The 16,940-nt window shown below is 38.9% G+C and overlaps 1 protein-coding gene across 1 annotated transcript in view; it reads right to left on the reverse strand.

Annotated features, from left to right (window-relative positions):
• Positions 1 to 16,940, reverse strand: part of ADAM12 (ADAM metallopeptidase domain 12) — a 297,265-nt gene that overhangs the window by 77,970 nt on the left and 202,355 nt on the right. The window contains exons 9-11 of the mRNA XM_089510130.1: positions 15,400 to 15,569; positions 14,082 to 14,166; positions 2,906 to 3,054 (exon numbers count right to left, since the gene is read on the reverse strand). Coding sequence (XP_089366256.1) covers positions 2,906 to 3,054; positions 14,082 to 14,166; positions 15,400 to 15,569 — 404 coding nt within the window. The remainder of the gene's footprint in view (positions 1 to 2,905; positions 3,055 to 14,081; positions 14,167 to 15,399; positions 15,570 to 16,940) is intronic.

Below are 16,940 nucleotides of genomic sequence, written 5' to 3' on the forward strand. Positions count from 1 at the left end.
TTATAAATGTTAAGGATGCAATCTACTACAAAAACTATGAGATACAGAACAATGAAATTATTAAAACAGTAATGGCAGTGGTATCACAACAAAAATATATCTAATACATTTGCCTTAATATGCATTAATAAATAAATTACATGTAAAATATATTAATTATCATTGCACTGGAAAAAGTAAAAATTATAGGTGTATTTATAGATGTATATTCTGAAAGAACACACACAGCTGAATATTCGTTTATTGGTCCCAAATTTAAGAGCAGCCAAATAATGACAGGTAACTTTATATTCCACAACAGGCTGATTCCAACCACCAGTTTTAAGCTGTTTTAATAATGATCTATCACAATATTGTACTCAATAATGTACTTAATGCAAAGCTTGGTTTGCAAGACCTGAGCAGTACTGTTAATGGCTGAGGCTGTAGGAAGTCTCCCATTCACAGCTTCACCACAAACTGAAATCAACTTGATTTCAAATAACAAAATATATCAAGGGGGAATACCCTATAAAACATTCATTTTTGCCACTTCATCAAGAAGAGCTACAATTTTATTGTTTCCTTCTGACTGGTAATTTTAATTTATTATTATTCCTCAAATCTGAAATAACATAGGACCTGCCAGAAAACCTCAGATATTAAACTAGGGTGATACAGGATGCTGTGCTACTGTCATTTTCTTATGACCAGTGTGTCTTGTGTGCTGTGTCTGGACCAAACAAACAACAGGCATATCTCAAGGTCACAAAGGCCTGGTACAGACGGCCGGAAAGCGATGATCTGGGCTCAATTTTAGGGCTCGGGATTGTGGAGCAACTGCACACTCTTGAGCCCTACCGCACGTCAGAGGTGCCATCATGGCGTGGCTCCATCCACGTGGGGGCCACCATGATGATGCAAATGCAACGCTGCATCTAAACATCACACCACCATGCATGCATCATTGCTGTGTGCGAGTGTGCCATTAGCACACTCATGGTACCTACTGTGCAGACTGTGATTACTGACTACTGACAAATTGATTTTAGAGTACTAATAGGAATTGGTAAAATCAATATTAGTGTTTTATTGATTGTATTAATATTTTGTAACATTTGTATTACCTTGTATTATTTTACTGTAATCCCACCTCGATCCTTGGAGAGGTGGGAAATATAAATAAACTCTATTATTATTATTATTATTATTATTATTATTAAGAACCCGCTTTCAGTGGGTTCGTTTTAGTCCTGACGGAGTGTTTGGTTGGTGCAGCCTCCATCAGGAGTAAAAATGGGTGGCTCCAGCCTGCCCTTTTGGGGTGGTCTGTCGAACCCCAAAGTCCCCTTTCACCTTTTCCTCTACAGCATAGCCAGAATGAATAGCTTGGGGTTTCTATTTTACACTAACCACAGCTTAGTGTTATGTCTGAACCCAGACTAACTGCAGTTAGTTTTTAGCTATGGTCAGATGGAATAAGACAGCTTCAGATCATGACATTTGCAGCTGGCCTGCATAAGCACAGCACAACATTTGTGCACAATGCTAATCTGTGCTTAATTGAACCCAGAAATCCTCAGAGGCATATCAGAGTATGAGAAGGAGTGTGTGGGCTCAAGGCTCATGCATATAATGGTAATGTTTTTATCATTATTTCTGAAACAAGCCACACTGCCGATTTAAATGTTCAAATCTTTTATCTTTAAACATTTAGTGGCATTGCCGCCGCTGCCACCACCTTCATCATTCCTGTCTTCCATTTCTTATTAGTGCTCAGGGTGGAATGTAACTTGATAATCATTATCTCTCCATCTGTGCTTGGTAGCTCCCAGGAAAACACAATCTTTCTCTTAAAGCTTAATAACATCATAGAAATTCTATCAGTAAACAGAGAGCCTGAAGATAGACTTTCTTGGTCTTTAAAAGCTGAAGTCAAACAAAATTGGAACCAAGCTTCTTTTCAGGACTAATATGCCAAAACACTCTTTCACAGCATTCACATATAAGAGAATACACCTCTACCTAGCAAATCATATACTAAACTGATTTTGCTTGTTGTAACTATGAGAGATGACTGGGGCTAAAGAACGCACAGACCATCAATTGGAGTATTGGACTGAAACAATTTTCATGAGCCTCATCTTAGTGAGACACATACAAAGGCCACCTCCAGCTTACATAGAAAGCCCTTATTATAAAGCAGCTCTGCAATGAAACACCAACAAACCTGCTTTGTCCCTAGTTAGTAATCTTTTTTTATGACCTTATTTTTCTGTTTTCCACACTAGATGAATATAAAGACAATAGTACAACTTGATGGCTTTGTACACTTTCTGCTAGTAAGAAGGGGATAAATTACATCTACTCCATACCTTACAACATTTCAGAGGTGAAATTTGGGATATGGATGGCAAAGCAACACCAGAGTGTGGTCAAGGTGGCAATATTTATGAATGAGGAAGAACAAACAAGCTAGGAAAGGCCGGAGCAGTTTGCTTTTGCTTGAGGCTACTGGAAGGGCAAGAGTGTGCTCTCTCCTGACTTCTCTGCCCCTTACCTTTTCATTTTGAACTCAGTTTGCCGCAACTAAAGTAAGCTAAGGACAAGTGGGAAAGTGGAAGCAGGGCAATGAAAATTGGACTTTTTTAAAGCTGCTGAAAAAGCTAGATGATAGAAGATTAATCTGCCAAACTGGAACGTTTGGGGGATCTGCTACGCTTTGATTGTTTTATAATTCCCTCTGTCCAGAAATTTAAATTTAAAAGAATGGTTTTGGTATTATTGATTATGGAACAGATTCTGTGTTAGAGTCTGGCACACATTCTGTTGGCACAAACAAAATTCAAAGTGCTGTTGATAGGCTCTCTGAAGCAAAAATAAAGCTACCACTATAATAAAAGTTCTGTTTCAGACTTTCACTTACCCTGTTGAAGGGTTCATGATGCAGCCCCCTTTGTCTGTAGATGCTTTGCAGTTACAGCCCCTTTCCAGTGTATCATGGTTCATTCCAAAGTTATGGCCCAGCTCATGAGCCAAAGTTACTGCTGCTCCCAAAGGGCTACCTGAATGATCCTCAAAGAAGAAAACACACAGAGGAATGGACAGAGTTAATCCCATCAGTATAAATATTAAGAGAGAGCAGTCTAACATATTAGACTAGATAGAAACAGTCTTGAGTTTTTTGTGGGTTTTTCGGGATATGTGGCCATGTTCAAGAAGAGTTTATTCCTGACGTTTTGCCAGCAGCTGTGACTGGCATCTTCAGAGAATGTTGGCATAGAGCTGGATATATAAATTCTGTGTGACTGGGTAGGGAGGAATTTCATGTTAATCTGTGTATTGTTCTGTTGTTGATGGCAGGGGCTCAGGGTGGGAGGATATGCAAAGAGGATTTGTGTCTGCTAATTGGTGATCATTATCTGATGGGAAAGACCCTGACCCTGTGTGGTTTCTCATTTGCATTTGCTGAGTCCTCATTTTGCTGTTTTTTCAGGACTGGTAGCCAAACTTTGTTCACTTTAGGGTTTCTTCCTTCCAGTTGAAATTATCCAGATATTTATGGATTTCAATGGCTTCCCTGTGCACTCTGACCTGATAGTTGTTGGCATGGTCCAGAATTTCAGTGTTATCAAACAGTATTTTATGCCCAGGATGGTTTATAACATTATTCTACTGCTGATTTTTCCAGCTGACTCAGAAACGTCAGGAATAAACTCTTCTAGAACATGGCCACATAGCCCGAAAATCCCACAAAAAACTATGGATGCTGGCCATGAAAGCCTTTGACTTCACAAACAGTCTTGAGGTTTCAAGGGGGTTGTTTTAAAATGGAGAATACAAGTCCAATGTTTTTTGCTGTTTTTCCTGTTCCTAGTAAGCCTATGGCTATTTCAGTGTGAAACATAATACCCAAATATCTGACTGAGAAGCCAAACACATAAAATCTCATAATGCTATGATTCTCAGATGAAATTGGTTTCTTACTCCCATCCCTACTTCCCCTGCACGATTTTTCAAACATCTTTGCCTGATAAAGGAACTTGGAAGTCTTAAAAGCTTGCACAGATATTTTGGGTGCCATTTTTGTTCCCCTAATAACAATATTACCATAACATGGATGTTTGAAATATGTCTAACATACTCATATGCACCCAAGCTTATAAGCCTTCAGTTGTTTTGGATCTGGCATGTGGCAAGAGTAGTGGTTTTTTAAAAACTGCCTGCTATTTGCCTGATTGCTCTATTCTTTTTTTTTTTTAAGCATAGATGAAGGGGAAAGGAACTAGGTGTCTGCACTACTTGGCAGGGACTCACAGAAAGAAAGTACTGCAAGTAAAGTTGTTTCCATGTAAGTGGCTCTTCATGCAGATTTACAAATCTCAGATATGGGAATACAAAGTATGAAAAAAGAGCTCTTGCATCAACATTGTTAAAAGTCACAATACTCAGATAGCTCATTGCATAGAACTTTCCTAACATGTTTGAGATCCACCCAGCTAGTTGCTTTATTTATATAGTTATTTATCTGGTCCAGCTACCTGTTCCTGCCTACAGAAAACATGTCTGCAACACAGACTATATATCCTCTTAACATATGGATCTATATCACTGGTGAATACAAAATCAGGTGATGAGTTGATTATGTAAAAGGGCCACCAGCGACTGAATTTTCCTGTCCCCTCAATGCAGTGCTTTTCAAGGGATCGCTTCACATATTCAAATGCCATTCATCAACTCTAGAGAAATAAAAGAGAATCAACCCTAAACTAAGTTAACGGTGGTGTGTCGAGACAATGGGCCGACTATACATAGGTTTGCATTCAACACAAAGGATGGGAGAAAGCTTGTGTTCTCCTTGGTACTAGTATAGTAATATAACTATTGTGATAATTCATTGGATAAGTCCTGAGAAATCTATGTCATCAATAAGAATAATGGTGGCAGTCTTTCGTTTTCCTGAACAAATATATTCCTGCAGAAACTCATTTCACTAGCTGACATCTTGGCTCAAATATTTAAAGAGCAAGCTTTCTACAATGTTTTCTGTGCCAACCATCCATTTCTTTTGCAAAACTGACCTCCTTATAAAAGTTTTTTCAGAAAAGAAAAATGCATAAAACATGCAATATAAATGGGTGATCGCCTCTTTATCAGCCAAGTAAATGGAATTACTATGTACATCTGTTTTTTCTAAAAAGCAGATATGAATGTATTCATCTAAAATAACTTCTGTTCATACCCTCTCAAGCACGCTGATGGATACTGAGAGGAAAGGCTTAGAGTTTCAGTGGTTTAAAACCTGAAGTAAAGAAGAAGAAGAAGAAGAAGAAGAAGAAGAAGAAGAAGAAGAAATGAATCCCTGAAAAAATTACTGGCTTGATTTTTTTTTCAGTAAAGGAACTTCTGCGGATATTATGAATAATTAAACTGTCAAGTAAAAGACAAATGGAAAGGATGATTCAATCAGTTCATAAAAGGAAGCATTATTTGGTAATCTGAATGAATTTACATTAATCAAGGCCTGCATGATGTTTAATAACTTTGAGTAAATTAGGTTGTGCCATATTTTCATTTGAGGGTTTTCAGAGGGACACTAAATGTCCCTTGAGAGAAAAACACAAATGTATCTTTTTGAATTTTTTAATGATTATTCACAGCTGCTTTGCCTGGTCTCTCCCTTCTTTTTGGGTATACCCTCTTTTTGTTCACTGCAAGAAGAAATCCAATTGTGTATTACACAGAGAATAAAATGATACCATCATAGTTCAAATCCAATCAGATGTGGCTAGGTTACATGACCACTGACAGCAATAAGATACTGTCACTGTCATGAGTGGTAGTGAGAACCTTGGGTTGCTGAGGCGACTGGTTGATCTTTCTAGTTCTCCTGTGCTGCATTGTGAGGCCATGATAATATGAGAACAGATTCCCTTTACTGAAACCTTAGAGAATGCACTAACATTTCCTTCCCCATTTGTTTGTCTGTTGTTGTGTGCATTCAAGTCAGTCCCAGTTTATGGCAACTCTAAGGCAAACCTGCCATGGGGTTTTCTTGGCAAGATTTGGTCAAAGGTGGTTTGCCATTGCTTTCTCCTGAGACTGAGAGCATGTGACTTGCTTAAGGTCACTCAGCAGGTTTCATGGCTGTGCTGGGAATCAAACCCTGGTCTCCAGGGTGGTAGTCCAACACTCAAACCACTACGCCACACTGGCTTTCCATTTGTGGGCCTCTCCAAAACATCACCAAAAGGAACGTTCAGCATGGTGAAAATGTTTAAAGAAACCTCCCCTCCCACTTCCATTTCAGCCTAATCTGAAACCTGTGTTTTAACAAATTGCAAGTTGATTTTCTGGAACTTCTAAAACTGAACTGAACTTCTAAAACTGAAAATCTGCAAGATAGTAGGGCTGAGTTATTCTTGTAAAACAAACAAGCCCTCTTTCAATGTCACTGAAAAGCAATCTCTTTGCAATTACAGGTGGCCATCTATAAACAAGAAATAGGAAGTGATTGCTAATCTTTTTTGAGCATAGTACAATATACCAAATTGTAACATCAAGCAGAAAAAATCAGATGGGTAAGGTGGAGGGAAAATTCATGGAGGAAGAACTGCAGTGTTAGCCAGGGCAAAAGGTAAATGTGGGAGGACTAACAGAACAGAATATAAGTTCCTCAGCTGCACTGCTGGCCTATTATTTTGTTTTCTTGTTGACATGGATAGTGGTCAGCAGAACTTCTTTGACATTTTGAGGGGTCTCTGGGGTCAGATGTCCCCAGTTTCCTGCCCCCACATATTTTTTTCTATTACACACACACACACACACACTTATTGTTTGTTCCTCTCACTCTCCTGATGAACCCAGTGGTCCAGCCCTACAGCCCTTACTTTGGCCTCCTAGTGCCACTGGATGGTGGAGGAAAGACTGCAACAGAAGTTTCCATCATCAGAAATAAAACAACAATATGCAAATTGTGTTCCTCCAGAGGTTGATAGACTTCAAAACCCACCAGCCTAATGTTGTTGTATGCCGTCAAGCCATTTATGACTTATGGCAACCCTAAGGAGAACCTATCATGTCTTGGCATGTTTCTTCAGAGGAGGTATGCCATTACCATCTTCTGAGGCTGAGAGTGTGACTTGCCCAAGGTCACCCAGTAGGTTTAGATGGCTGAGTCAGGATTCAAACCCTAGTAATAGTGGTGAAGTATGATGAGAGCTGCAGCCTAACAACACGTGGAAGGGTATAGCCCTGTTACTTTAAAATTGGAATATTTTAAAGAGGCAAACTGAGCACCAGTAACATTTTATGTTATCAGACATATTTTATTTTGAATGTTATTTTAATTCAGTGTGGTCATAAAATAAAAGCTGGGATACTCCCAGAGATGGAACAAGGCAATTAATGATTTTATAAACCAGCATTTTTTATCATGAGAAGAGACACACATTCTCTTTTATTATTGATATAAAAGCACGGAGTAGAATCATGAGAGGATCTGGCATGAAGCGTCAGATGATAGCATCCAATTAACTGAAATTAATTAAACCAATTTAAAAGCAAAATAACCTTGTGTACATGCTTAGTGTCCATGTCAAATCTCAGGTGTTTTAGGTATTACCACCTTAGAGCTATGTGGGCACATAGGTGTGCGCACACACAAAGAGAAGCATTTATTGTCACTGTATATGAAACCACTGATTTAGACTATGAAAGAACTTCGAGCCTTATCACAAGAAACAAAACACAAACACAGCTAGAGAGTAGTGGCTTTCTCTGTACCTTACTGTCTATCATCGCAGTGCTTCAGTTCTCTTCCCATGGGAGACAGTTGTAAAAGTGTGTCTTTTTTTAGTTGGAAAAATCCATTTGACAAAAGACACACTTTTATGAATGTCTCCCATGGGAAGAGAAATGGAACACTACGATATCATGCAGTAACGCACAGAGAAAGGCACTACTTTCTGGCTATGTTTCTGCTGTGTTTTCTCATGCGATAAGTCTCTTAGTTTGAGGTATCATCAATAGTTTGATGACATTGCATTCTGCTATCGTTTTAATCTAAGATTAAGAATGTTCTGTATCATTTTATGAGAATGGTAATAGACTGGATATAGTGGTTAGCAGTTATCAAACATGCTCTGGAAAAGCTTCCCTCCCTCTGAAGAACCATATTAAAAATCCCAGCCTTAGTGTTGGATGCGCAAATGGCATTTGTGGCAGAAATTGTCATAACACCTTCTTTCCAACTAATTCCAAGTGCCAGGCTTGTGTTGCTTCTGGCTGGTACTTTACTTTTCCAAATTATTTCCTCTGCTGATTGCTGCCTGTCCCACCTCTGCTGCAACAGAGCATAAACCTAAGTTCAGCTTGGCTGTTAACATGTGTCCTGACTGACAGTAACTAAATGAAAGTCTAAGCAAATGTAATCTCTCTACTTTGCACCACACAATAGAATTCTAATTACAATACCATTGTAAGTGCCTGTACTGATAGCGTACAATTGCTGCACTATTGACATTGGAGCAGGTTTACAACCATGTACTGGCACAACTATCAGCATGCTTTGTCCTCAATATGACTTGCTAGTTTGTCCGGTGTGTTTTACAGCTGGACTGTTCATTTTACAGAATTCTACAAAACTATACTGGCCTGAATCCAAGTATTCTGACTCAGTTTATGAAGTACAGCCAAAGTGTTCTATCATTCTTCCCTCCTAACTTTATTAATATCCACAGTCTAATGTAACATCTGTAAAAATACACTTAACTATGAAATACCCAGGAGGAACAAAAGTGACAAACACGTAACAAGGTTTTATGTTTTGAAACAATGACCTCTATGACATTTGGATATTTACAGACAGCACAAAGGAACTTTATATAAATTATTACAACAGTTGAATGAAGAAAAACAAGTATGATCCTAATAGAATCTCCTCTCTTAAACCTCCCTTTTTTGGAAGAGTTTAAATGGCTAATAATTACCAATAGTCAGTTCTTTCCTAGATTGAAACTGAATGGTAAGCACATTTATTTAGGAAAGTAAAAATATAGGGTAGAGAATATCATATCAGGACACATGAAAAATAAGGGGGGATATATACCTATATTACTATGTTGTCAGATTGTATTTGCAGTTAGATTGCTATAACAGTGCTTGGGAAAGATATTTGGAAATCTCTTACTTTAAGACTCTATTATGTGCATTATTGCGATTGTTTTCCAAAAGTCAATATTAATGAAACGAAGCAGAATTCTGAATGTAATACTGTAGCTGTATCTTGAAAGCCAGTGTGGAGTAGTGGTTTGAGTGTTGGACTACGACTCTGGAGACCAGGGTGCAATTTCCCCATTGGGTATATAAACCCACTGGATGACTTCAGGCAAGTCACACACTCTCAGCCTTAGGGGAAGGCAATGGCAAGCCTCCTCTGAACAAATCTTGCCAAGAAAATTCTATGACAGCTTCTCTTTAGGGTCACCATAAGTCAGAAAACACTTGAAGGCACACAACAACATGCCTTGTTACTAAATACATTATCTGCAACCTTGAACATTTGTGAACTTTTATTCTGTTTAGCACAAGCTGTTAGGGTGTTGGTGAATCAGTAAATATATTGATAAAATAATACAGTAAAAGCACACCGTCAGTGCTTGGAAATAATGGAAGAAATATGGCAGCAGCTACATGAATCTTTTACAGTTAAACATTTTTATGATGAAGAATGAGTCTAACGGATATTCTAAGAAAGAAAGAAAGTTGTTTTGACAAATAATTCACCATGATAGAATTATAGCACACATCTCCTGATAAAGGCTGGCATTACCAACAGCCATAGGAGAGACTGCACAGGAAAGAAGAAGGCATCACAGTATTAGTGTGGGGTTTGGGCTGGCTTGACTGCTGTGGCTGTGCACTGTGACAAGTATCATTCTGTCTACAGAAACTTCCACAGTCACTTCTGCGCTCCCACACATGTGCAAACATTCTTTCTGTTCCAGAGGCTAAGAATCACTGTACATGAGTGCACTGTTTTGAAAACATTTATTTTATGTTTTATTACAGTTGGACAAAACACAAAGTACTGATTACATCTTTAAAATGTGGGTAGAAGCTTTAGGTTGAAACTTCAATATTTAGAAATACATACAGGGCAGAAAACAGGACCAATAAATATTGTGTTCTGCACAGAAGGAACACAGTTATGAAATCAAGATGAAATGGTACTCAGTTCATTATATATCAAAGATCTGTGGAAATAATGTTGGAAGTATGCATAGGAAAAGGGGAATTTTATTCATCATTGGTAGGGTTCCAAGAAAATAAAAAGAGCCTGGTTACAATAGATGATTAATAAGATACTGATGACTAAATTGATTCTTGGTCCTAAAGCTTTTCTCTGGGCAAATTTGAATGAGTTATATTCAAATCATAAAGAAATCATTTTATTCCATATGTTAGTAGAAGCCAGGTTTGTTGTATGCCAAGTATTGTGAATATGGAAAAGGGCCATTAATAAAAGAATGGTCAACAAAATGGTGGCCTTAACTGTTCTGAAGAAGATAACTGTTATATACTGTACATGGCAGGAAATTAGCTTATTTGGAAAGAGATAGAAACAGTTTAGAGATTACTAGAATTTTAATAAAGATGGTATGAAGAAAAACCTTTTATTTAGCACCTTTGCCAAAATAATATAGGTAAGTTTGGGGTTTTGGTTAAGAAAGTAGATTGTCTCTGGAAAGTTCCCTGGAAGGGGAAACCAGACTTAGCATTTTGGGAATGAATCCAGAAAGGACTTTATTAAAAAGCAACAAGTTACTAAATTATTTTTTATTACTGATGCCTAACTCCAATTGCTAGCAGTAAGATGCATTCCTAGAACATGGTAAGGCACCCACCAAGCAGGAGAAAAAGGACTTTAAATGATCACACATTCCTAGGCCACAATAGGATTTCTCCTGGACAAGAACATGGAGTTAAAGATCTCAAAGCCAAAAAATCAGTCAGACAGAAGGTTTGGAAATATGATGTTTCTCAAAAAATGTACGTAGTATAGGAGTTCAAAAGTAGTTATATATTTTAGTATAAAACATAAAAGTATCTACTGAAAAGGGATGCAAATGACCAGGCTACCTTCTGGAGCAATAGACACTGGCTAGGGATGGTAGCTGACAATCACAAACTCACTCTAGGTCTCAATGTTATCTTTCAATGAATAGCCATATCAGAGATTGGAAAAGTTATTTTGGGGAGGGACCAATTCTCAGGATTTGTACCCTTCATGTCCACTGACTATGCTGACTGGAGAGTCTAGGATTTGTAGTCCCTAAAGAATAACTTTTCGTTCTTTGGGATGCTGTCATCATTACTGCATTTGAGCTTAGCAAGTTCAAGAGTTCAATGTCCTAGGCCATTTAGGTATTAGGGCATTCTTCTTGCTATTTCACTTAAAGTGGCCATGGCTTCCTTTAAAACAACAAGACATGGGGGGATCACTGACAATTTCCAGCAGAGACTCCATCAGGTGAAAAGTAGGGAGATAAGAGGTTTCAGACTGCGATATTGGCATGTTGGCATCAGAGGTGAATTTGTCTCCAGAGTTTAAATCAGGGGTTTATCATTTCTCTTAAATCTGTAATCTTGTTTACTGATCCTTTTATTCTTAAAATATTCTTAACAGAAGCACTTACTGAGTTCTTTTTAAAGGTTACAGCCGTAATCCATAATCTTAACTGCACAACTTTTTGCACTTTCTGTTATGATCTGTTAATGGTTAAATGTATCACTGTTGTAATCCTCAATTGGCTTGGAATCAGAACAAGGAATAATCATTCTCTACAGGAGTTTGCCCAGCAAGTTTTTTTCCTTTCCTTAAGCCCTATTTCAGATTTCATCTCCCACTTTCTGAAACATAATGGGTGAATATACACCAAATGGCCCTTTCAGTTGTATGCCCAAGATACAGCACAGCACTGAACCCAATGAAAAATCAGCTGGCATTCCTTTTAGAATCATTAGAAAAGACTGTTTTATTTCTCCAAGCCTTTTTACAATACGACCCTCAGCTGTTGTTGCATTATGATGCTATTGTGTTTAAGCTTTTTTTTTAGATTAATAGTTTCCTTACTTTGTCTTTTGGAGGTGTTATTATATACTATGCATTGTTTTGCTTTAGTTTTAAGATGGAAATAAATAATGCTTCATATACTTTCATTATTCAAACTAATCTAATCTGATTTAGTGGTAGTATATGCCACACTGCCAAATATTCAAAATAGTTTAACATGATTTTTCACCTCCTCCAAAGGGAACAAATAAATCAGATGCCATATAAAATGAAGATTGCTGTAACAATCCCGTTCAGTCCCTAGATATATTAAGGATCTGAATTGGCCCTTATAAAACCAATACAAGCTTGAAATGCACTATTATATTGTATTTGTTAGAAGTGGAAAATTCTTAGCTATAATAACAGAAAGGGTGTTTGTTGGGTGATTCTCAGAAGCACAGCTCCAAGACCAAAAAATCACAGGAGAAACAAATTCATTAAATTTAATTCATTTAAATGAGCCAATATGTTGGAAGCTACAATACAGTCTGCAGTCAATAGGTGGCAGAATTCCTTGTGTAAAGTTTTCTAGTCAATACAGTTTGCAGACAAAGAGGAGTAATCTGAGCTTATCGCACACACTTTTATCTCCATTCTGGGCACGGGCAGGGAATGAGCATGGCCAAGTGAAAATGAAGTTTATCTCATGTTAAACTGTCAGCAAGGCATCCGACCCTAACCCATCCCTGAGCGGGGGGAGGTGTGTGAATTTTGCTCAACCAGAAAGATTCCAGCTGTGCAAGAAAGCTTTCCGGCTGAGCAAAATTCACAGGCCTCAGCCCGGCTCAGGGACAGGTTAGGGTCGGTGATGTCATGGGGATGCCTTCCTGACACTTTAGCATGCAATAAACTCTGTTTTCACTTGGCCATTCACATTCCCTGCCCGTGTCCAGAATAGAGACAAAAGTGTGTGCGATAAGCTCACTATAGACAAAATTACCAAGAGTGCTCTTTCTACTTTTGGGAAGTTCAACTTCACTGAGTAGGATGAATTCTCCCACAAGGGGCTACAGTACACCATAGCAAAGGGCATCCCAAGGGGTCTGAGCAGCTAAGCTTCACTTAGATAGGGCAGGCAGAAAATGTCCAACGTTTTCCTTGAAAGCTTCAGTGTCTCAAACAAAGGGCTATTTTAACCTGTGCAAAGCAGGGTTTCTTTGGCCCGATACACAACACCAGAACGTGATGTCCTGGCGGCAATAGTAGGGCTTGGGACCGTGCACTAACTGCACAGTCCCAAACCCTACTATGTGCCGGTGGCGCCACTATTCAGCGTCTGAGCGCCCACATGTCTCAGCAAGGAAGCGACGTCGTAAGGGCAAAAGGAGCTCTGTTTGGTTTCTGCGGTAACGCTGCACAGCAAAAAGGGGTGGCATTTAAACGCCAGTCTGTACAACCCCTTGGTTAGTAGAAACTAACACAGAGTTGTATTTTTTACATCTCTTTTGGGAAAGGAAACACAAACGAGGACATAAATATATTTTACCAAACATAAGGATCTAGTATGAATGTTTTGTTCCAGTTACTACTTCATATTTGGCTTTGTCACCTGGCATTATAACAAAATTGCACTACTGGTCATTTGTAAAATAAGCAATTTGGTAAGAAAATTTATAATTATATCTTTCTGGTTCACAGCCAACGCACTGTACCTCATGATTTTACAACAAGCACAGAAAGGCAAAGGCAAATGTCAAATTCATATTCCACCCCCTACCCCCCCCCCAAATGCTGTCAGTCTGTTTTGATTCTGATGCAACATTCATAATAGATTTTTTAAAAAAACAAACAAAAAAACCCTAAAGTATTTTATTTAATTTGAAGGCTAGCTTTTCTTTAACAAATGTTGACTTCTCATAATGTCTTCAAATAAGACCAGCAGAAACGGTAAGACAGCAAGGGTAGATTTTGAAGGCAGATTCATCCCTGCCCTCTCACCATGCCAGGCCCATTTAAGAGGAAACTTTGTACTGACAGAACTTACCATAACAATACCTCCAGACTGTTCTGCAGTACACATGCTCATTATAGGTGCCATGCCAATGGTAGTACCTTGGAAATAGACCCCACTAATGGAAGAACAGAAAAGAAGGATAAAAAGAAGCATTCACAATTTGAAGACTGACAAGTTTTTATGGGCTTGTTTATACCAATTGCCATCAGTCATCAGTGACTGATGCCAAACTGACCTTCACATGTATAATATCAAGTCTTTAGCATTATTATAAAACTGCATGAGTCATGTATTTATTATAGATCATTAACTTTTCATATAGCTTTATTGTAAATATATACTTTTTATTTATGCTCTCCCTCCCTCCCTCCCTCCCCCCTCTCTCTTTCACTCTCTCTCTCTCTCTCTCTCTCTCTCTCTCTCTCACACACACACACACACACACTCCAACTCAGTTTGTTGCTTGTCTTGTGACTCAGGTCTTTTATATTCTTTTTACTTCTCTTAAAGAGTCGAATGCATCAATTTACTTTTCCCTAAATAAGTGAAAGGCTAGATGAGGTGTTTTTTTTTTTAACAAATGTACCTCAGTTAACAAAGTAAATGTGTTTTCGAACATGACTTCTTTAACAGAAAATTTGTAAGCAGAGGCAGAAATAACATGGAAAGAACAGGGATAAGTTCCTACACCACTGAAAAGTTTATTTCAGCAGGCTTTTTATTCAGAGCTCAAAATATGCACGTATGAAACATATAAAACATCTAGAACAGGTAAGCCTTCCATACTTAAGCAAAACTAGTTTGAACCTTTTAGAGCCATTTGAAGGCTGATTCCAAAATGAATTTTCTGTCATCAGCCTCTGCTTCTGCTTCTTTTAAATAATTTCTAGTGCTCAGTAAGGGATTTTGGAGGCAGCTTCTGTTTACCTTTCCTAGTAGGATAGGCTAGAGCAGAATCCCACTTTTTCCCAGCTCAAGTTATGTTGTATTCTTTCCTACAAGCATGTTGCTGCAATCTGACACTGAAAGTCTGTTTTTCCAATCCTCATGCACTAGCCTCACAATGCTAATGATCCTACAAAACCTCCAGCTAGACAGAGAAAAAGGAAGAGACAAGGGGACAAAATTAAATATATCCCAAGCACTGGTTTCCTCCAGTGGATAGGAATGCAATCTTTCTGTGTGGTTGCACTGAATTCTCCCTAGATTCCCTTTGTCCACAAACATCTTGCTTGTCCTACTAAAGAGCATCTCAATTAAGCTTTCAATTACAGCTAGAATTCTGTATAACATTTGTTGGATTACAAAACCTTGTCTCATTGTTCAGTTCTTACACTGGTGGCCATACCTCACTAGTTGTGCATTGTCATGAGGTTTACGAGGTAGTAGTTTCAGCTTCCTCCAGTCCAGAAATTCATGGAGGCTGGTGAAAGGGTCTTGAGTTATTGGGCACTTGTCCGCATCATTCCAGATCTCCACTCCAACCAAGGCTATTCGAATATTTAATGGCCTATAGAACTGATAAGAAAGCAAAATCAGCATGCTAGATATTTCCTGGGTGGATTTATTAAAATTTTCTTCATAAATGAGATGAAAATACATATGTGCAAAATAGTTTAGAAGATAGACCTCATTTTTTGTCTATATGTGGTGGGGAAATTGGATCATGCTCCCCAGTGTGGCAATCCAGCCTTCAGTAATAATAATAAATAAATAAAACTTTTATTTATATCCCGCTTTTCTGTGACAAGACAATCAAAGCGGCTTGGACTGCCATGCATAATGCAACATATGATGGGATGTTGTTGTTAACTGCCCTTGAGTTGACCTCAATTCATGGCAATCCTGTTGATCAGACATCTCCAAGGGGCTCAACAGATGGCCCCTAAGACGCGGCTCCATGCCGCCCCTTTCCTTGCCGGATCAGGGCTGTGGCAACTACATGCCATGGCCCAATTTGGCATTTCTGTGGTGCAAAAAGAGGCCACAAAAAGTGGCTCCTTCTTGCACTGTGGAAAGGGCGCCCTAGCCACCATGGTGGTGGCTCTTCACCACTTCTTTAGCAGAGCGCATGTAAAAGCTGCGCTGAAGATGCCATGATGCCACCTGCTGTCTAGTCAGGCGGGCATCATGAGGGTTGCATGGGGGCAGAGTTGGGGCAGCTGCCATGTGTATATTACGCTCTCACCATGCTTGAATTAATGCTGGTCTGTTGAGCCCCCAAGTCTCCCTGTTTTCTACTGCTCTGCTTAAGTTTTGCAGGCTCATGCTCATGGTGTCTCTCATTGAATCTAGCCATCTGGTGTGCAGTCTTCCTCTTTTTCCCAGTATTATTGTCTTTTCTAAGGAATCATGCAGGGACGTAGCCAGGATTTTGGGAAGGGGGGGTCCAGATTAAGTGCCACCATTATAATGGGGCTTGGGCGTGGCGGTGCAGTGGCATGCACCATTCATTGTATCTAACGGAAGGAGGGGGTGTCTGGACTCCACAGACACCTCCCCCCCTTTGGCTACGTCCCTGAATCATGCCTTCTCAGGATGTGGCCAAAGTATGACAGTCTCAATTTGATCATCTTGGCTTCTAGAGGTATTTCAGGCTTGATCTGTTCATGGACCCATTTATTCATTCTTTTGGTATCCTCAGCACTCTTCTCTAGCACCACATCATACATGTATAAAATCCAATGTGCTTAAACAATTGATGGCTGGCCTGCTAGGAGCATAGTAGATAGATTGTGTCTGTGTATATTGGATTTAACACCTAAGCTAAGGATGTCTGATGGTCTTTGAATAAACAACAGGTATGCCAAGTAGGTAGTGGATGGAGCCATGCCCTTGCTTCCCTTTCCATACCCATGCACAGGGATGAAAATGCAAAGCATAACACAC

This window comes from Sceloporus occidentalis, unplaced genomic scaffold (genome assembly GCF_023333645.1).
Source record: "Sceloporus occidentalis isolate IW3139 unplaced genomic scaffold, rSceOcc1.0.p SCAF_2, whole genome shotgun sequence".
NCBI classification, from domain to species: Eukaryota; Metazoa; Chordata; class Lepidosauria; order Squamata; family Phrynosomatidae; genus Sceloporus; species Sceloporus occidentalis.